Here is an 18,467-nt window from a genome sequence, read left to right as displayed (position 1 = left end):
ATACTGAATCCCAAACACAGCCCTGGGAACAGATGCTGGGGAGGAAATGAACTCAATCCCAGGTGAAACCAGAGCATAAAGCTTTCCTGGATTTCTTCCCACGCCCAATCCCACTCACACACACTCCTGGAGCATCAATCCCACTTCCAGCTGCTGCTCACAGTGTCCAAGCCCCTCAGGGGCCCACCCTGGACAGGACCCAGCGCAGCCCCATCCCAGCTCTGCCACGGGCTGGTGCCACCTCGGCATCAAGTTCATCCGCACAGCACTGACACCGTTCTGCATTCTTGGCTGGGTGTTTTCTGATTTAGTGTGTGTTTTGTAGCCGTGGGGACTGGAATTACTTCAGAACAGAACTGAAGAGCAAGAGGGAGATAATCCAGCCCCTTGATGTCACATTTTAAATCCACAATCTCTTTATCAACAACCATGTTTTGCCCTCCAAGTCCTAATTAGAGCCCCCTCACCTGCATCACTGGCAGGTAGAGGAAGGTCTGGCCCCTCTCGGGCCCTAAGGCAGAGTGGGCAGAGCTCAGCAGGGCCTGGACGTGCCCCCAGCTGCCCCCCACTCCTGCTCCACCACCCACCCATTTCCCTTTCACCACCAGCTCTGGGGCTGTCCCAGCTGGCACATCCCACCAGTCTGACATCCAACCCCGGTGCAGTGGGACCATTTCCTACTGTGACCCCAAGGGGAGCCCCCACAGCAGCCCCGTATCCACAGTGAACCAGGAGCTGGTCCTGCTGGTTTATTTTGGCCCCAACAAGTTGGGGAAAAATGTAAAAAAAAAAAAAAAAAAAAAACCTTTCATTTTGGTTGAAAAAAGTCTTTATTCACAGAACATCACATGAATCACGTCCCACCCTTGCTCCTTTATGTATAAAATACTGGTAAAATAAAAAGTTTTATTCCAGAGGCAAGTGAATTCCCACAGAGTCCCCTCCTGAGGCCAGCTCACCCCAGAGCTGGAACTCGTGCCACAGTTTGGAAGCAGAAGTGAGGTGTTTGCTGAGGAAGGAAACGCCACCAAGCTGCAGCAGCAAAGCCTCCAGGGCTCCAGCTCATTTCCTTTGGCAGGGCCCACAATCCCACCAGGGCTCCAGCTCATTTCCCGCTGCATCCAAAGGGGAGAGGTGGGGCTTGAAGGAACCACTCAAGTCCCTGCCATGTCCCACTGCCATGGAGGTTTTTGGGTTTCACACAAACCACCTGAGATGCCCTTGGAATCTCTTTGGATTTACAGGCACCACAAACGGGTCTGATGTCACACGTCCCCAAATCCAGCTCCCCAGGCGGCTCCTTCAAGCCCCATGTGTCACCTTTGGATGTCACGGGTAGCAAGGACACTTGGCTCACCAAGGGGAAATCAGCCTGTGCAGGGACAAGGAGACTCCAGAATAAATCAACAGGAAAACATCTATTAAAATGGCAAGCTAGGCTCAGAAGCAGAAGAAAAATCCAGTTCCAAGCATCTTATGGCTCCTACCACAGCCCAAAAGGAAAGAGACTGGCCAGAGTCCCACCCTGGCGTAAGACAAACCCTGCTACAGCAGGTCACAACTGCAGAAACTCGAAACGACGACAGCCTTAAACCCCAGCACGGTAAAGTCCAGGGGAACTGCATCAGCTCATCAGAACTGAGATTTCCAGGGACCCCTTGCAAGTGCTCAGCTGCCCTCTCAAGGGCTGGATCCATCAGATTTCATTGCCAAAATAAATTTCAGGCAAATTTGTATTTATGATTTCTATTACACAGCCAGACGGATGCTCCATCACTGCAGATTCCCTCTTTTCTTTTAAATTCCTTAATTCCTTGGGCTCAAGTGAAAACCAGTTCCACGCTTGCTTCGCTACAGTATTTCCTTGGAAAACCGGTACAAATGGGGAGCTCCAAGAGCAGGAAACACTTGGAGAAATAGCAGAAAAGTATCAAACACATGGAGAAGCCCTTGAACAGGGGCCACTGGTCACTCTGGGTGTCTGGCTGCGCCCCACCCCAGCTCTGATCACCAGCATGGCCCTGTTTCATGGCCCATATTCCCTAAAATTCCTTCCAACAGTTTTCCAGTTATTAAAACCCTTTCTCCCAGTTTGCAACAGGGCACATAATGAAAGCAAAGCTCAGTGCAGCAAGCAGAATGTAGAACTTGTGATTACTTACTAATCCAGAGACCCACAACCATTCCTGACAGGAAAGAGGGGAGGAATTGCCAGCACGAGGCCACATCATCGGGATATGACCCATCTGTGCCACCGTCAGACACCAGGGAATGCCCCAGACTTGCCACACATGGGGATGGGAATGGATCTGCAGGGTGATTGACATGGATGACGCCCCAAACACCAGGATGGCCCCTCCATCAGACACCCCCAGGCTGCAGGGGAAGCAGTGCCAGGCTGAGACGAGGATCTCACAGCTCCAGTGTTTCACTGGGACACGGAATGACCCCAAAGGAGATGAGTGTGAGCCAGCACCACCCCCGGGAGGTGACACATCTGAGTGTCCTTCACAGGAACTCTCCAGGTGCAAAGGGTACCACAGGAATGCCCTTCCCAAGGGTGGGGACATCTCCATCCCAAGGCACAGACTTGAGGAAACTCTCCTGACCAAGCTGATGCTCAGTGCCGGGGCCTGTTGTGCTGATCCCACCGTTCCTCTGGTGTGAAGAACCTGTTCCAGCTCTGTGACCAATCCCACACCTCCAGTGAGTACAGGGGGACTCACCTGCTCCACCCACTCAGAAGTTCCAGCTCCAGAGCCCCAAAGCCAAGCAGCACCCCAGGAAATGAACACAGCTTGCCAAAGCTGTGTGCTGCAGCATTAGCAATGTCAGTTTTGGAGGCTGGATTTGGCAGGAGGCCCAGGGAGATGCCACAGGCCTCACGTGCATCCCAGTGGAAGCAGGAGGGAGCGTGGCACTCAGCACCCCCTGAGAAGCAGCAGGGCACAGAGAGGCACCAGAACATCCCTCAGAGGAGCAGAGCAGCATTTCAGCCTAAACCAGAGAGATGTGTGCTGGGTAATACTGTGTGTGAAGTTAACTGAGGTTATAACCGTGTTCTAAGACTCTCCCCCACACGTCCTCCTCCTCCAAGCAAATGGAACCACAGAGAGGAGCTCTTCACTTCCCAACTCTTTTTGCACACTCAGTTCCACAGGCTGAACTCAGGCCCATGAACACTGTGAAATTCTCTGTGCCATTCTTGAACTGCAAAATTCTGGGGGTCAGGTCAGTGCTGGCCAGCACAGGAAAGACTGGCTGCATCCTAGGCTGTGCCTCTGCATCCTCCCACCCCCGTGTGCACAAAGGGACATTCCTGCCTTGCTACAGCTGGGCACAATGTTCACTTCTGCTTCCTATTAACCAGACCGTTAAACCTGCAGGCTTGAGGGGAGAGCAGTAAAGGCCAGGGGTTATTTTCACAGGGCCACTCTCCAGCACGGCGTCCCCAGACAAATCCATTTCCAGACACATCCATTTCCCGACGTGCCTTCCACGTGACAATGTCCCAGTGGGATTTGTAAACTCTGAGGTCCACAGGAAGGACTCATCCAAAGCAGCAGCCAGAGGAAATTCAGTTCTGGAGACAGTCCTTTTGCAGAAGGTCAGCAGCTCATGTCAGGTACTGCACAACAAGGAACATGATGAGGCAGGTGACGGCCATGCCCCCCAGCATGAGGAACTTGTCCTGGAAGGCGCGCTTCTCGATCAGCCGCATCACCGTGTTGGACAGGCCCAGCATGTTGGCAACGTCCAGGATCTTCTTGTGGGTGCCCTGAAGACAACAACACAGCAAAGACACAATCACCCTCATGCTCTGAGCCTTCTTATTCCACAGTGCAAGAGTATTTCATCATGGGTGGGGAGTGATGGATTCTAATCCATGGAACTCCTCTCAGCCAACCATCCCTGCCATTCCACAGGAGGTGGCCACGGGACCCTGGAAACAACTGGGTGTTTGGACTAATTAATCCATACACATGAACAGGAATGTGGTTAGAGACACAAAACAATCTCTCCGGACAGAGACAAGATAAAAAGTGCCTCAGAAAAATGCACTCCTTCAGGAGGAGTAAGAGTTCTGCTGGTCCCGTTCCAGTCACAGTCTAAATAGGGCTCTGAGCAGCCAAGGTTTCGTGCAGAGCTCCCCTTGCTAAAGTACAGCTCATACCAACAGAGACTGAGGAGGTCCAGACACTAGCAAGGTAAACAGCAGAAAAAAGGCAGATAAACGTGTGATTAATGCCATTCCCTGAAATCCTTCCACAGAAAAGCACAGGGTGCTGCAGGCAGCACACCTGCTATTACTAGGAATATGGATCCCACCAACAGATCAGCAGCAGGGACACAACAGGAATCCTCCTGCTTTATTTTGGGGCAGTGGCTGGAGGAAACAGGATGAAATACAGGCAGAGATGTGCTCCAGGCACAGGTCAGGGTGGGACATTGCCCTGAGTGGGGAAAAGGGAGAGGACTCAGGGCTGAGGAGTCCTGATGGCACAGGAGGTGAGAAGGACCCTTGAGGAAAGCTGGACACAGTGACCCACCTGTGGGCAGGCAGAGCACTGAGCCACAGCCAGACACTGGCAGGACCCTCCTCACACCCACGTGTGCCAGGAGGGACCCTGCCACACCAGGGACAAGGGACAGTCCCTCATGGTGACACCTGGGCTGCCCCTGAGAGAACACCCCACTTCAGGGTGCTGTAACAGTGCCTTCATCTCTGAGCCAGGTAAACAGCACAGATTCCTGTCACAGTGCTGAAACCCCATGCTTTGACTTTGAAATAAAAACTCCAGCCTCTCTTCTTTAGCCCACATTATTTTTGGTCTCAAAAGAGTGAAAATGTGAAAATTGGGAAATTTTTTTTGAGTATAAACCTGACTCAAGATCAGGAAGGCTCTCCAAGGACAGAATTTAGACCAACTATATTAGACCCACATGCAGAAGTTTCTCAGTCCATAAAACACAGATTTGCAATGTCAAACTACATCATCAGTGCCCTGGGTTCCAGGCAGTTCAGGCCCTTCACTGAAGTCAGGTTGTGTCTCTGCTAGTCTCATGTAATCCATTTTCTCCAGCTCCCACAGCTCCTATTAACCCTCTGCACACTGCTCTCAGGCTCAGCACCTCCCTGTCTCTGCAGAATCCTTTCACAGTGCTTCAGAACAAAACCAAACCTTGCTGGGAGAACAGAAACCAAATATGAAGCTTTAAAATGAAAGCAAACAATAGAAAAGAAGAAAACTTCAGTTCTTGCAGTCATGGAACAGTGAAATTGTACAACTGGATCAGTTAAAGGGACAATCTAGGAATACTCATTCCATACCTGCCTATTTATACCAAATATACACAAAGTTACAGAGAATAAAGCTGTTAGTGTGCAAAGGAGGGACACGAAGGTGGGGAAGGGTCTGGAGGGGCCATAGGAAGAGCAGCTGAGGTCCCTTGTTCAGGTGGAGCAGACAAGACTGAGGCCAGACCTCCCTGGGGGCTGCAGCTCCTCCAGAGGGCAGCTCCAATCTCTGCTCTGGGACAGGGACAGGAGCCAGGGAATGGCTGGAGCTGGGCATGGGGAGGGTTGGGTTGGATATCAGGAAAATAATCTTCCTGCAGTGGGTGCTGGGCACTGCCCAGGCTCCCCAGGCAATGGTCATTCCTGGAGGCTGCCAGAGCTCCAGGAACATTTGGACACCACTCCCAGGGATGCACAGGGTGGGATTGTTGGGGTGTCTGCAGGACCAGGAGTTGGACTGGATGATCCTTGGGAGGCCCTCGCAACATGGGATGTTCCATGATTCCACATTAACCCATCTCTCTTCGTAAGCTGTCTCTATACCAGCTGCTTCTGCCAGATGCTCTCAGGCTACAAAGTCTGTGTCAGTGTAAGAAAAGCTGAGTTAAAGGGAAAAGGAACATGAACAGACATTTTCCTCACCTGCAAGGGAGAAACAACATACCCCTGGACACCCAAGAACGTGATGGCCCCAAAAGCACCGACTGTGTGTACCAGCAGCCATGGACAGACACCCAGCAACTCCCAGCTGCAGGGCTGGCCCAGAGCTCACGTGCCTGGCAAAGGCTGGAGAAGAGCCAGGAGGCCCAGGGAGACCCAGCTGGAGCCAGGCAGTCACTGCCAGCCAGCCAGCGAAAGCAGCCACACAGGACTGGTGCTGCTACAAGGAACAGCTTTTCCTCATCCCTGCAGGGCACCAGGTCCTGCCAGGGCTCCTCTATGGCACCTGTGAGCTCTCCTGGGGTGGCATGCACCTTCTTCTCAGGAACCCCCAAGAATCCATGTGCTTCATCCTGTGCCTCATGAGAGACACCTTGGATCAGTGATTTCCCAGCTTGGAGAATCAACTCCGATTCCCTGTGTGCAGCACAGGGACACTGATGATTGGATGCTCCAGGCTGTTATCAGTAATTTAGTAATTCGTGCTGATTAGAACTGTATGTGTATAGAATATGTCCGAATTATAAAAATCCTGAGAAACACCGAGATCGGGACAGAGAGCAACCACACGGGGCAGCTGGCAGGAAGGGAATTTAAATACGAACAGGACCTAGCCCAGGGACCATCATCCCTGGAATGACCAGGAGCCACCCAGCGATGATGGGCCATAAAGATGTCCAGTATAGATAATCAGAGCCATCGGGAAGATACATCTGAATGCACGATTCCTCACACATGCTTCCAGCACAAGGTTTTGCAGGAATATGGAGGACACTGAAAGAAAACAATGAACTTAGCCTCGGGCTAGAAAAAAAGAGTATAAAAACGGACTCTGCTTGAACCGTGGGGGCTCGATGCAATAGAGGTCAGGCCTGTGTTCACCCAGCTCTGTCCCTCGATTGTCTGGCTATCGGGACTGTATAGTGGTCGCAAAATAAATTTTATTTTTTAATTTTTTATTAAATTGGCTTGCTCGATTTTTAATCTATAACAAGGCCAATGTGATCAGCCACCAGAGCAACCCAGTGCTCAACACGGTGGACAAATGTCTACAATCCTCTCAGGGATGCAGGAACTTCAGGAAGGTGCTCTTTCCAAAAAGCATTCACAACCCCAGTCTTCTCCAGGCACTAGAAATGAGTCCTTCCAGCCTTTTCCTCATGAGCTGGCAGCAGAACCTCTCCCTCTCCCCACCAGTCCAGCGGCCAGGCTGCTCAGCAACACCATTCCTCTGCAATGAACACTGAACCACTCACTGAGTTTTCTTCAAGGTTTTTCTAGTAATGGATCTCATCTTAAAACAAATCCACACTCACTGAGTATGTCAGTGAACAAGTGACCTGAACCAGAAGCTACACCTCATCGTGGAAAGAATTCAGCTTCAAACTCCACTTTAATGTCTCTGTGTAAGACCTGTGGGTGCAGGGCCTGGTTACCAGAGCAGGGAGCAGAGAAGGAGCTGCAGCCCTGCTTTGGACCTGTGCTGGTCTGGTGCAGGGCTCAGGGAACACCAGGCAGCCTGGAACCCTGGGGCCAGGACAGCAAAGTGCCCGTGCACAGCCAGCTCAGCTCCCTAAGTCCAGGCCAGGCCTGCACTGCCTGCCACACCATGGAGCTGCAGGTGTGACAGACCTGAGCAAACCTGGGATTTATGTCATTAAAAATGCCTAAATCTGGCAAATACATCCCAAAACCAAGCAGTGTCACAAAACTGAGAACAGCAGTTATCCCCATCAGAAGGTGAATACAACAGGCATTTCCCTACATTTTTCACAAGTCCAGTTTCTCCCCACACACTTCTTATTAAAAAGTTTTTTGTATCCTTAGCTTTTCACTCAGAATTGACCATCACTTTGAACAGCCTGTAAAATAAAAGGCAAATATTTGCTATGAAGAGACTTGCAGAAATGCAGATGTTATCAGCAAGGAAGGAGGGACTGTGGAGGGCATTATCTTCATTACTAATCTTAATCACAGGTGCTCTACAGCAGCTTTGTGGCTGCTCTGAGTGATGCTAACCTGAGCCAACATCTCCCTGCCAGCCACTTACTGCCCCTCCTGGACCTGAACAAACAAACAACAACCAACCAAAGAAAAACAAACATAACATTCAGCACTCCAGATGCTGCCCTGCAGGTGAAGGCCAGCCAGCCCCAAGAGATCTTAAAGGTATTCCTAACAGGATGGTAAAATGTAAAGATTTCAAGTTGTTTAAATGAAATTTGGGGCTTTCCAGCACCCTCAGCTTAGAGCAATGTACTGAAACAACACATATATTGATTTTACTTAGCCTGATCAGCATGAACACAGAAAAATGTGGGGTCTTTCTGGTACAAAATGATGCCCCCACCTTTAATGTGACTCTCTGGTCCCTCAGCCCCGCCAGGATGTTGGTGCCACTGCCAATAAGCTCATCCATGCCTCGGTGGGCACTCTGCAGGGATTCATTAAACTGCAAGGTTTCGTCGATCGGGATGGTGGTGTCAGAGTCCTGTGGGGAAAGCAGGGACTCGGTTACCTGCTCACTCACAAACACAACCAGCACCACCAGACACGGCCAGAACCCGACAGGACTGCCAGGACTGTGCTTACACCTTTTTATTTTTTAATAATGATTTTAAATACAACATCGGTATTTGAGTGAAAAGAGTCATTTAGAGAAAATAGGGAGGAAGCCAAGAGGCAAAGCTGAGCAGCTGCTCAACTGTAATGAGATCTCAAGGATGGAAAGAGCAAAAGCAGAGAATTTTGATAATCTCAGCAGGAAAGGGTACTGCAGGAAAGAACATCAAAGCTAACAGGAGGTGTTTAACAAGGTGTTAAACACCAAGAAGGTGCTTAGTCATTGATCACTGCAAGTGAAAGACTTGTGGAAGATTTCACACCACATTTCTGAGCAACAAAAAGCCTGAAAAATGTTTGGAGATGACATTCTAAACATTTACAAAATAGTGCAAATTTCTGGCAGAGAGGGCAAACAGACATGGGCCTGGCTCCCTGAGCTTTGGCTCACTCATCACCCAGGGCCCTAGTTAAAAAAAAATTATTAAAAATTAGTATTTTTCATGTTTTTTTCCAGAAGAGATGCATTCCCTCAACTAGGAAGTGGGAATGTTGAAATGAAAACAGGGTAAAACTCTAATCTGCACAGGAGGGCAGGGATGGGATCACCCCTGTCTGCCAAAGGCCTCCAGGTCACTTTCTGGACACCACTCCATCCAGAGGGGATAGGAAATGGCTCACTACCCCACATGGCTTAGAGCAGGAACTGGGGACTGGGAAAGGGCAAGTGTTGGGAACACTGATCACCGGCTCTAGGAGCTCAGAACAAGAACCACCAAAGGCAGAATTCACAGCCATGTGAATGAGTGGCACTCGGTGTGCCCAGCAGCTGCAGGTGACACACAGATACAGCACAATGTGCTCTGAACAGACTCTCTGGGAAAAACCCCAAATGTTCATCTGAAAATGCCATTGTAGGACCCAGGGTGTGGTGCTGCCCTGCCTGGGCAGGGGCTCTGCCAGGGACAGAGCTCTCAGGGGCCCTGGATGAAGGGGCTGGGGCAGAACACTCAAACCTGGGCCCCTGTGAAGGCAGCACAAGGCTCACACAAGTGTATGAGCAGAAGCATTTAGATTTCCATGTGAATGGCTCTTATTCCAGATATTTAACTACCTTCAAACCAGCAGATTTCATTTCTGTACAAGGTGGTTTTTTTTATCCTCTATAAGGCAGCAATAAAAACAGAGAAGTAGATTTGTTACCACCCCCACAAGGAGATGGGATGGCACCAGAGCTCTGTTTTGCTGCTTATGATTTTCTCCAGGTACAAGGAAAGGCTTTAAAGATAAAGACCACTTTTAACTCTTGAATTAAGCAAACTGTTCAGAACACTGAACAGCTGTGTTCCAAATGCTTTCTGGATGTTTCAGTGATTTACTCACACACTCAGCTGACATCTCTAATAGAATAGGGGAGGATATGAATAGAACTGTGGAAAAATGTAACCAAGAGAGGCTGATAAATGATAAATAAATCATCATTTTCCTATTAAAGGATCATTTTAAAGACACATTTTTGTAGCAAGCGAAAAAGAAATACAAAGTAATTGTGTGGGGTTTTTTTCATCTACCATACCTTTTAACATCTGAAGGAGAAAATTACCCATTTGCTCTATATTTTGCATCTGTAAGCCTGTTACTGCTCTTTAAAACTGTTCCATTCACACACCTTTTGTTTCTGAACAGCAGATTTTCCTGTAGGAAAACTTGTCCCTACTTGCAGGGAAACACCACAGTGTTTAAAAACAACTTGCAGTGTTTCCTTCAAGCCTTGTTTATAATTTTGAAATAGTCAACAAAATACCAGACATTATCTTTATGGCAGGCTTTGAGAAATGCATCAAACTGCCCAAATCCCAGCTAATTAGGATTGCTCACATTCTTTCTTTCTTGTCCTGACAATGACTGATAAAATGTTAGGTGAGATGCCTTTAACAAAGAAAGGAAGTAAAGAGGGAAATCAAACAAAAATGTTAAAATAGCATTACAAAGCCAAAAAGAAATCAAAACAAAAAACCAAAACAAAAATAAACAAAGACAATTTTTAAAGCACACACAAAAAACCCCAAGACCAACTTTTCAGTGGCAGAAAAGTGAAATCTGAAAGTAACCTACATTATTGAGAGCAAAATTCCCCCAGCAATCTGCACTGAGAGGACTTCCCAGTGGAGGAACTAACAAGAACAGCCAGACTACATTCATGTTATTACCAACTTTTGACTCATATGTAGGCAAAAAGCAAGAGCTTAGTCCCAGCTGTGTGATTTGTGTTTGGCTACCCTGAAGTTTGCTGACACCTGCTGCCAGCAGGGTGTGTAACAGTCAGGCTTTACACAGATCTCAGGATCTGGCAGACATGTGACACAAATCCTAGCGAAATGTACACTTTGGTACCTACCTCACTGACCCTTTCACAACTGCTATGTAAATCCAGGTGGATCGCAGTGGATAAAACAGGAGCAGCAGCTTCTGGAACCTTTTCCTGCTTCCTTAAGAGCCCAGCTTTTCCTCACGAGAGCTGTACTTTCTCCCCACTTATTCTGTTTCCTCTCCACCTTTACTCACACTCCCAGCAGGTTCCAACAATCCTGTTTACACGCTGCCTGCCTCCCCCCTGCAGGAACTGAGCTGCTGGAGCACAGAGAGCCCCAGCAGGGATATTTACGTTGGTGGTGAAGGTGCGGGCCAGCAGCTCCTCGCGCTGCCGCTCCTGCTGCTCCCGCAGGTAGCGGCGGTGCTGGAAGTTCCTCAGGGCTGTCTGCAGGTGCTGCACGTCGTACTTCAGCTGGTCCACTCGCCTGCAAAGGAGCAGCAGCACAAAAACACTCTGCTTTTCTGGTGCTTTTTGTACCAGCAAAGGAGCATTGCAAATTAACAGCAATGAATAACAAGGAACAATGGGTTCTACGTCTCTAAAAGATGCAGGACATGCAGTGCTAGGCTGAAATTCCACACCTACATCCTCCCTGTCTCATTGTTCTACTACACAGGTGATTATTCATTTTAATCAATTATTTAGGCTCCAGGCTAATGACAGGATGTGAAGCAGAACTCCTGAGCTGTCTTGGACATCCTATCCCATGGATTGTCTCTTCAGATGTTAAAGAACTGTATCCATTTCTCATGTAACACAGATTTGGGAAGATGGTAGGATTTGTACAGGTTCCATTTATGACCCTCCCCCTTCACATAAAAGATGATGCTTTCCAGTTTCTTTAATTAGCATCGTGTTCTGAAGTTTAAGGTTTTATTAAAAGGAGCTCAAAAGTTAGTGGGTAATACAGGAGACACCCCAGACATCTCCACTGGGCTGAAACAAATCATGTCCAGAACTCCACTGGCCCTGATTAAATGACTGATAAAATTTAATGTTTGATCACCAGACTGTCCTGGTCTAGTGGAAGGTGTCCCTGCCCATAGCAGGGGTTGGAGCTGGAGCTGATCTTTAAGGCCCCTTCAAACCCAAACCATTCCAGGATTCTACAAAGAAATCAATTACTATTTCAGATACTGGCCTCTTTCTTTAGTATAGGTGACATGAAATCCATCCCTACTATCTACAAGGACCTTTTTGGACTGAACATCAATAACTGAGTCACAGAATTAATTAAGAACAGCAAGTCCTGATGTCTGTGGTCCAACCTCCTGCTCAAACTATTGCTCACTTTAGAAAACTCTTTATTTCAGTGACAAACAGCTTGGAAAATGGCCCAGAGAAAATGACACCAAACAAAGGAATTTTACTCTCTACCTCCAAAATGCCATTAAAAGCAAGTGACAGAGAGAGCATCCAATCCATGTTCTGCTCATCTGAGAACAGAACCACGGATCCAGCGGCATCACCAGTCTGGACTTGGTGATCTTTGAGGGCCTTTCCAGCTTTAATGATTCTCATGGTCCTGGGGTTAAATGCAGGAAAGTGATTTTGCCTCTGTGCCTCAGTTTTGCCATTGTAGAGCACAGAGATCAGTTATGCAAAGTCTAAAGATTTCACACAAATCAAAACCAAAGGGCTTCAGAAACTTAATTAAAATAATTACAAAGACTACCCTGCACAATCACAGCAAAGCAGTGAACTCACAGTTTGGCACTCTGCCTCTTGTTGGGAGGTTCTTTGCTGGACAGGATTTCCAGACGTTCCAAGTTGCTGAATATGTTGTCTATTCTTGCCTGAATCTCATTTTCTACCACTGCAAGGAAGTAAAAACAGGATTTGACTTGAATTAGACAACTGCAATCTGATGAAGGCAAATGCTCAAAAGAATTCAAAGCAATATGTAAAACCTGACTGATTCAAATCTTTACTGGATGAAAATAATCAGGTAACTGAGAACTATAAATACAACAAAATGTCACTTCTTTAGCTCAGTGATTTGACACTCTCATCTTCCCCTCCTCCCCTGAGAAGGCAGCTAGGAAAGCCCCTGCTTGTTCCAGACATCTGAGCCTCTTTGCCCATCAGCTCCATGAATTAGGAGCCCACACATTCCCCCTGCAGCCCCTTCCTGCTCCCTCAGCAGGATTTGCTGTCACAAGAACACAGAGAAGCATCATCAACCACCAGCCAGCTACTGCACACACCAGGAGTACCCAGAAAACTGCTCTCAGCAGCACCCAGAGAAGCAAAGAGCACACACAACCTTGTCTCTGGCCCTGGATCTCACACAGCCAAGGAGTGACTGCCTCACATCCAGAGACTAATCAATGAAATTGTCCCAATCCATATCCCCATCATTTACTGCAGCTGAATCCAACACAGCAGAGCTGGCAGACAGTTACAGCAACTTTTGTCACACCAAACTACAGCACTGCACATTCTGAGCAGGAAGGGACTATTTGTGCTCAAAGCTGGAGAAGGCAAACTGCAAGTTTGATTTCCTGGTCCCTATTCCTGCTCTTCAACCATGGATAATCCTGCTTTCCATAAATTCTGAAATACACACCAGTAACTTTATAGAGGGAGAAATAGATACATATTCATTTATTAACTGTGTAGACTGGTGAACCACCTGTAAACTATGGAAACTACAGAATCCTATCTCTTGAAATGGTCTCAAGCAATAGAAGCAAAATGGCAAATTATACTAATTTTCAGGACTTTTAAAATCACCTCCAGCGAACAGAAGTCTGGGAATTCTGGTATTGCAGAAGGAGTAGTACAACCACCACAAAAACCACAGCCAGAATTAGTAAGTTGCTATTTCTTGATAGAAAATTTATCACAGCCCTTCCCAGAGCCCAGTCCTGTTTCAGAGATGTGTTTAAGGTAAGAGAAGTCAGTGAACATGTGCAGAAATGCATCCAGTCAGTGCAGTGTCCTTTCACCTCAGAAGTTCCTGATGAAACCCATCATTAGTGACTCATGCAGGAATTAAGGGTTCAAACACAGGTCCAAAATACATGTGCCAGTTGTGCACTGGGGTAAAAAGTCCTGCCACACATATCAGAGCATCTTACTATTACAGCCATTTATGAGCACAGGGTTATAGTCCAATTTACTGAGGCAATTTCAGACCCAGTGGTTCTACACACTTCCCATAAGCAGGTGGAATCCCAGGTTGACTCTGATGTAGCAGGACTGTCAGGAGCATCCTGCTGAAGTTCTGCACACAACATCACAGCATCTTCCCCAAAACTGCACTGAGCATCCTTAGGGGGAAGCTGCCAGTTGGGGGATGCTGAGGGAATAACACCACAGCAGGGCAGGCTCAGTCACATCTCAGCTTTCTGAGATGATTTCTGACAAAGCAGCCCAGAGATGCTCTCAGCCTGCAGTTCTGCCCACACCAAGGTGTTCATTAACTCCAGGTGCTCAAAAACCTCCATGAGTGCATCAGTGTGGGGTTTTGATCTGTTTGTGCTGGAGGCCTGCGCGGACACCCTGACCACGAGCTCCAAAATCTAACAGCACCAAAAATCTGGCATTCTACCACGGCATTAAAGAAGCATCCACAGCAAGCCCACTCTGTCACTTAAAGGATTATAACAGGAAGATGAAGCAAATTCTTGTCCTGTCTTGTGTGCTCTGTCCTCCTACAAAACACCACCTTGCTGAAGTTACACAGCAACACGATTTCAATGTTTCTGAATTGGTGATGTGTCTCAGCAGCTGATCACAGTGGCTCAGGAGCTACATTTGTTCTAATAGTGACTGTAAATTTAATACAAGGTTAAAGATGCAAACTGAATCAACCTCACTCATCACTTACAGTGCACTGACTCTTTGTCTGAAGTCTCCAGGTGCCCCATGTAAGACTGGACCTCATGGACCTGCCTGTCAGGACATAAAGAGAAAATGAACAGAAAAGTCAGCTAACAGACACAAAATCATTTCTCAGCACCTCACTTTTCAGCTTCTTTTACTGAAATGCACTTTTTAGAACAGCACAGGAACCAGCAACACAGAGTCAGAGCAGACAGCCCATCCCTGCCAGCAACCCAGGTCCTCAGCAGGAAGCAAGCTGTGCTCTCACCTCATATGCACCTACAAAGTAAATTTATTTAAAAACAGAAATCAAGGTGAAGGTTATGAAAAACAGAGATCAGCTTTTCTACAAGAAGCAGCTGTTCAGCTTGGTCTGGAGATGACAGCGGGAATGACTTTCACAGTCTCACAATGTGTGAATTCACAGGCATCAACTGAAAGCAAAAGCTTGTAATTATAAGAGAAAAAACTGCTGGACAAGCAGTGGCATAGGAAAAGAAAAGGAAAAAAAATGTTGATAGTTGTTAAATTCTTCTGGAACTAGATGGGCTTTAAGATCCCTTCCAACCTGAACCATTCAACGATCACAAAAGAAGGCAGTACAGAAATGGGAACAGGACAACAACTGCGCCCATATCCGTAACAGCTGCTGTAACATTCCTGCATTTCCAGATCTCCAGCAGGATGTCCTGCTCTCCCCTACAGGGTCACTCTGTAGCATTATTCAGGGACAGAGAAATGATGATTCAAAACAAGATTCAATTCAAGTCTCTTACCACCCCACCTCCCTTAACAGAGCCCCAGAAAATGCAAATTAACATGGGAATTTGGAATATTGGCTTAACTGCGTCCTTTGGCCCCTTTCCCGTGAGTTATTCCACATGGATTACAAACAGAACCACGAGAACTTTTGCCTTATTTTGCAATTCCCACACCACTCTTCCCTCTCCAGACCGGCATTATCTGTGAAATGTGGAATTTATCCTTAAGCAGCCCCATGCCTCCAGAGGTGCTTTAAACTGAGGCACCGGACCCCTCAAACCCTGCTGCAAAATTCCTCATGAACGGGCGTGCTTTAAATAAACCGACAGCAATGAGCGGCCATGCCCGCTCCCGGTGCCCCGGGCCGGCCGAGCCCCCGGGGCTGACGTGGCACACGCGGTTCTGCTCCCTCCGGGATGGGGTTTTACGGGGAAACGCTTTTCAAGGGCGCTGAGATCCGTGGGGTGTCGGCGCCGGGATCCCGCACAGCCGGCCCGGCCCCTCACAGCCCCGGCCACGCACACTCGGTTTGGGGCTCTGCCCGCGATCTTCCAGACAAACGCTGGTTTGACGGGACAGCCCTCAGAGCCCTCAGTCCCTCACAGCCCTCTCAATCCCTCACACCCCTCTCAGTCCCTCACACAGCCCTCAATCCCTCACACCCCTCTCAGTCCCTCACACAGCCCTCAGTCCCTCACACCCCTCTCAGTCCCTCACACCTCTCTCAGTCCCTCATACCCGTCAGTCCCTCACACGCCCCTCAGTCTCTCACACGCCCCTCAGTCCCTCACACCCTTCTCAATCCCTCACGCACCCCTCCACCCCTCTCAATCCCTTACAGACATCCTTCAATCCCTCACACACTTGGTTTGCTGGTACAGCCCCTCACACCGCCCCGAGCCCTCACACACCCCTCAATCCCTCACGCCCCCCTCAGTCCCTCCCGCATCTGTTGGTGTGCCGGTACAGCCCCTCACACCCCTCAGTCCCTCACGCACTTGTTGGTTTGCTGGTAAAGCCCCTCCATCCCGCACCGGCTCCGCTCCGCACACGTCACCTCCCGCCACTTCCGGCCCCGCCGCCTCCCGCCGCTTCCGATTCCGCTTCCGCCTCCCCGCGGGCCGCGGTCCCGCCTCTGCGCCCCGCGCGGCCGCCAGGGGACGCTGCAGGACCGGCGTGGCGCGCGCGGGGCGGGGCCGTGAGGGGCGGGGCGGGGCCGTGAGGGGCGGGGCGGGGCCGTGAGGGGCGGGGCGGGGCCGTGAGGGGCGGGGCGGGGCTGTGAGGGCTGTGAGGGGCCGTGTGGGGCTGTGAGGGGCTGTGCGCGGGCGGCCCTTCCCGCACGAACCCCTGGGGGTTGTCTCCGTCCTCAGTCTCGGAAACTGCGGCTGCAGCCCCCCGGCACGGTCACCGAAAAAGGGTGTGAGCTGCTAGAGCCGTCTGGGGACGCGGAACTGCGTTCCTCGCACGGGAGCATGGAATGGATTCAGTGCCACTGTCCCCTGCCATGGGCAGGGACACCTTCCACTGTCCCAGGCTGCTCCAAGCCCTGTTCAGCCTGGCCATGGACTCTCCCAGGGATCCAGGGGCAGCCCCAGCTGCTCTGAGCAACGTGTGCCAGGGCCTGCCCACCCTCACAGGGAACAGTTTCTCCCCAATGTCTCATCGCACCCTGCTTCTGACAGAAGCCATTCCGTGTCCTTTCCCTCCATCCCTCATCCCCAGTCACTATCCAGCTCTCCTGGAGCCCCATAGGCCGTGGAAGGCTCTGAGCGCTCCCTGGAGCCTTTTCTTCTCCAGGTGAACACCCCGAGGTCTCCCACCGTGGCTCCATGCAGCTCCATGGCCTCCTCCCCTGAGCAGCTCCACACCCTCCTGATGCTGAGGAGGGGCTGGACACAGCTCTACAGGTGGGACCTCCGGAGGTCACCTCCAGGAGTTCAGGTGACCAACACACCTGGAGATGCAGATCCTGACCTGATACCTCCTTCCTTGGAGAATGAATCCTACCTCCAGGTATCCCTTCTAAAACAGCTCTTCCTGCTCTGTCATCATCATTACGCCTGTCCTGCGCTGTGCCTTGCTGACCCGCTCAGTGTTTCATTGCCAGGGAACTGCCTGCACTTACAGGTTTGTTCACACATGGTCACAGTCAGTTTAGGGTGTCCATCCTGATTTGCTTTCTTAATAATCCTGTTTATTCTCCACACTTAGAGATACAATAAATTCTCCCCTGCAGGATGTCACCCATTCATGGTGGACCTGCAGGTTCCTGCCCTATCTTACAGAGCTTTGCTCTGGGGCTGGATGAGAGACTGCTTTTCAGTTTACTCTTCATTGTTTGGACCAGATAATCCACCACAGTTGAAGCCACAACTCTTCCTTGTATGTACTGGGCTACAACACCCAATATCTTTATGGTCAGAGTCTGCTGAGCCACCAGAACTCCTGTCACCTTTTACTTTATGGGAAAAGCAAGGAGAAGGTGAATTATAAAAAAACCCCAACGTGGTGGGGCAGTATAGCCCAGTTAGTCAGGGCAGCAGGACATCAGAGGCACAGGTACAAACTCTGATTGATTAAAAAGCTCAAATTAGGATTATAACTCTGTCTTGTCACCGTAGTTTAATGGAAAATAGTTCTTGTCAACAAATGTAACTTCATGGTAACAAGAGCTTGATTGGGAAAAATCGGGAAAGGCTTGTATTCTGCAAAGCATTCAACTCTATACCACAAAATCAATAATTGAAAAGTCGGTAGCCTCTGTCCTCATGGTCCAGACAAACACTCAGCTCTCTCCTTCTCCACTATTTCTTCCTTCTATTAAATATTGTCATTTTATACTTGTTTCTAAGGCTTTGGATGCCCCCTGATGCTGAGCCCTTTTCTGGGTTTGTGCTGCCTGTCCCACCTGTGATGTGAAGGAAAACCTGCTTTATCAACAAGAATAATGTCTTAAGCTGGCTCCATCCAGATAAAATG

The 18,467-nt window shown here is 49.2% G+C and overlaps 1 protein-coding gene across 3 annotated transcripts; it reads right to left on the bottom strand.

Annotated features, from left to right (window-relative positions):
• Positions 1–811: 811 nt before the first annotated feature.
• GOSR2 (golgi SNAP receptor complex member 2) lies at positions 812–16,582 on the bottom strand. Of its 3 annotated transcripts, none has more exons than XM_038163169.1 (6): positions 16,487–16,582; positions 14,731–14,795; positions 12,603–12,711; positions 11,187–11,319; positions 8,310–8,450; positions 812–3,778 (listed from the first exon to the last, which is right to left on the bottom strand). In XM_038163169.1, exons 1-6 carry the CDS (start codon positions 16,513–16,515, stop codon positions 3,617–3,619), a joined length of 639 nt encoding a protein of 212 aa, XP_038019097.1. In that variant the 5' UTR covers positions 16,516–16,582; the 3' UTR covers positions 812–3,616. The 3 variants fall into 3 exon arrangements, with proteins under 3 accessions (XP_038019097.1, XP_038019098.1, XP_038019099.1); XM_038163170.1 differs by lacking the exon at positions 16,487–16,582 and adding an exon at positions 16,354–16,369 and having other exon boundaries at positions 14,731–14,799; XM_038163171.1 differs by lacking the exon at positions 8,310–8,450.
• Positions 16,583–18,467: the final 1,885 nt, after the last annotated feature.

Source organism: Motacilla alba, chromosome 27 (assembly GCF_015832195.1).
Source record: "Motacilla alba alba isolate MOTALB_02 chromosome 27, Motacilla_alba_V1.0_pri, whole genome shotgun sequence".
Taxonomy (NCBI): domain Eukaryota; kingdom Metazoa; phylum Chordata; class Aves; order Passeriformes; family Motacillidae; genus Motacilla; species Motacilla alba.
Note: the sequence above shows the minus strand (reverse complement) of the source record. Positions and strands in the feature narration are given on the sequence as shown.

What these genes read in the sequence shown, in the direction of transcription:
- GOSR2 (XM_038163169.1), bottom strand. Translation starts at nt 16,515, where the DNA reads ATGGAGGGGCTTTACCAGCAAACCAACAA. An exon ending in CTTTACCAGCAAACCAACAA is followed by an intron (nt 14,796 to 16,486) that starts GTGCGTGAGGGA and finishes ATGTCCTGACAG; the next exon opens with GCAGGTCCATGAGGTCCAGT. An exon ending in ACCAGAGAGTCACATTAAAG is followed by an intron (nt 3,779 to 8,309) that starts GTGGGGGCATCA and finishes TGTTGTCTTCAG; the next exon opens with GGCACCCACAAGAAGATCCT.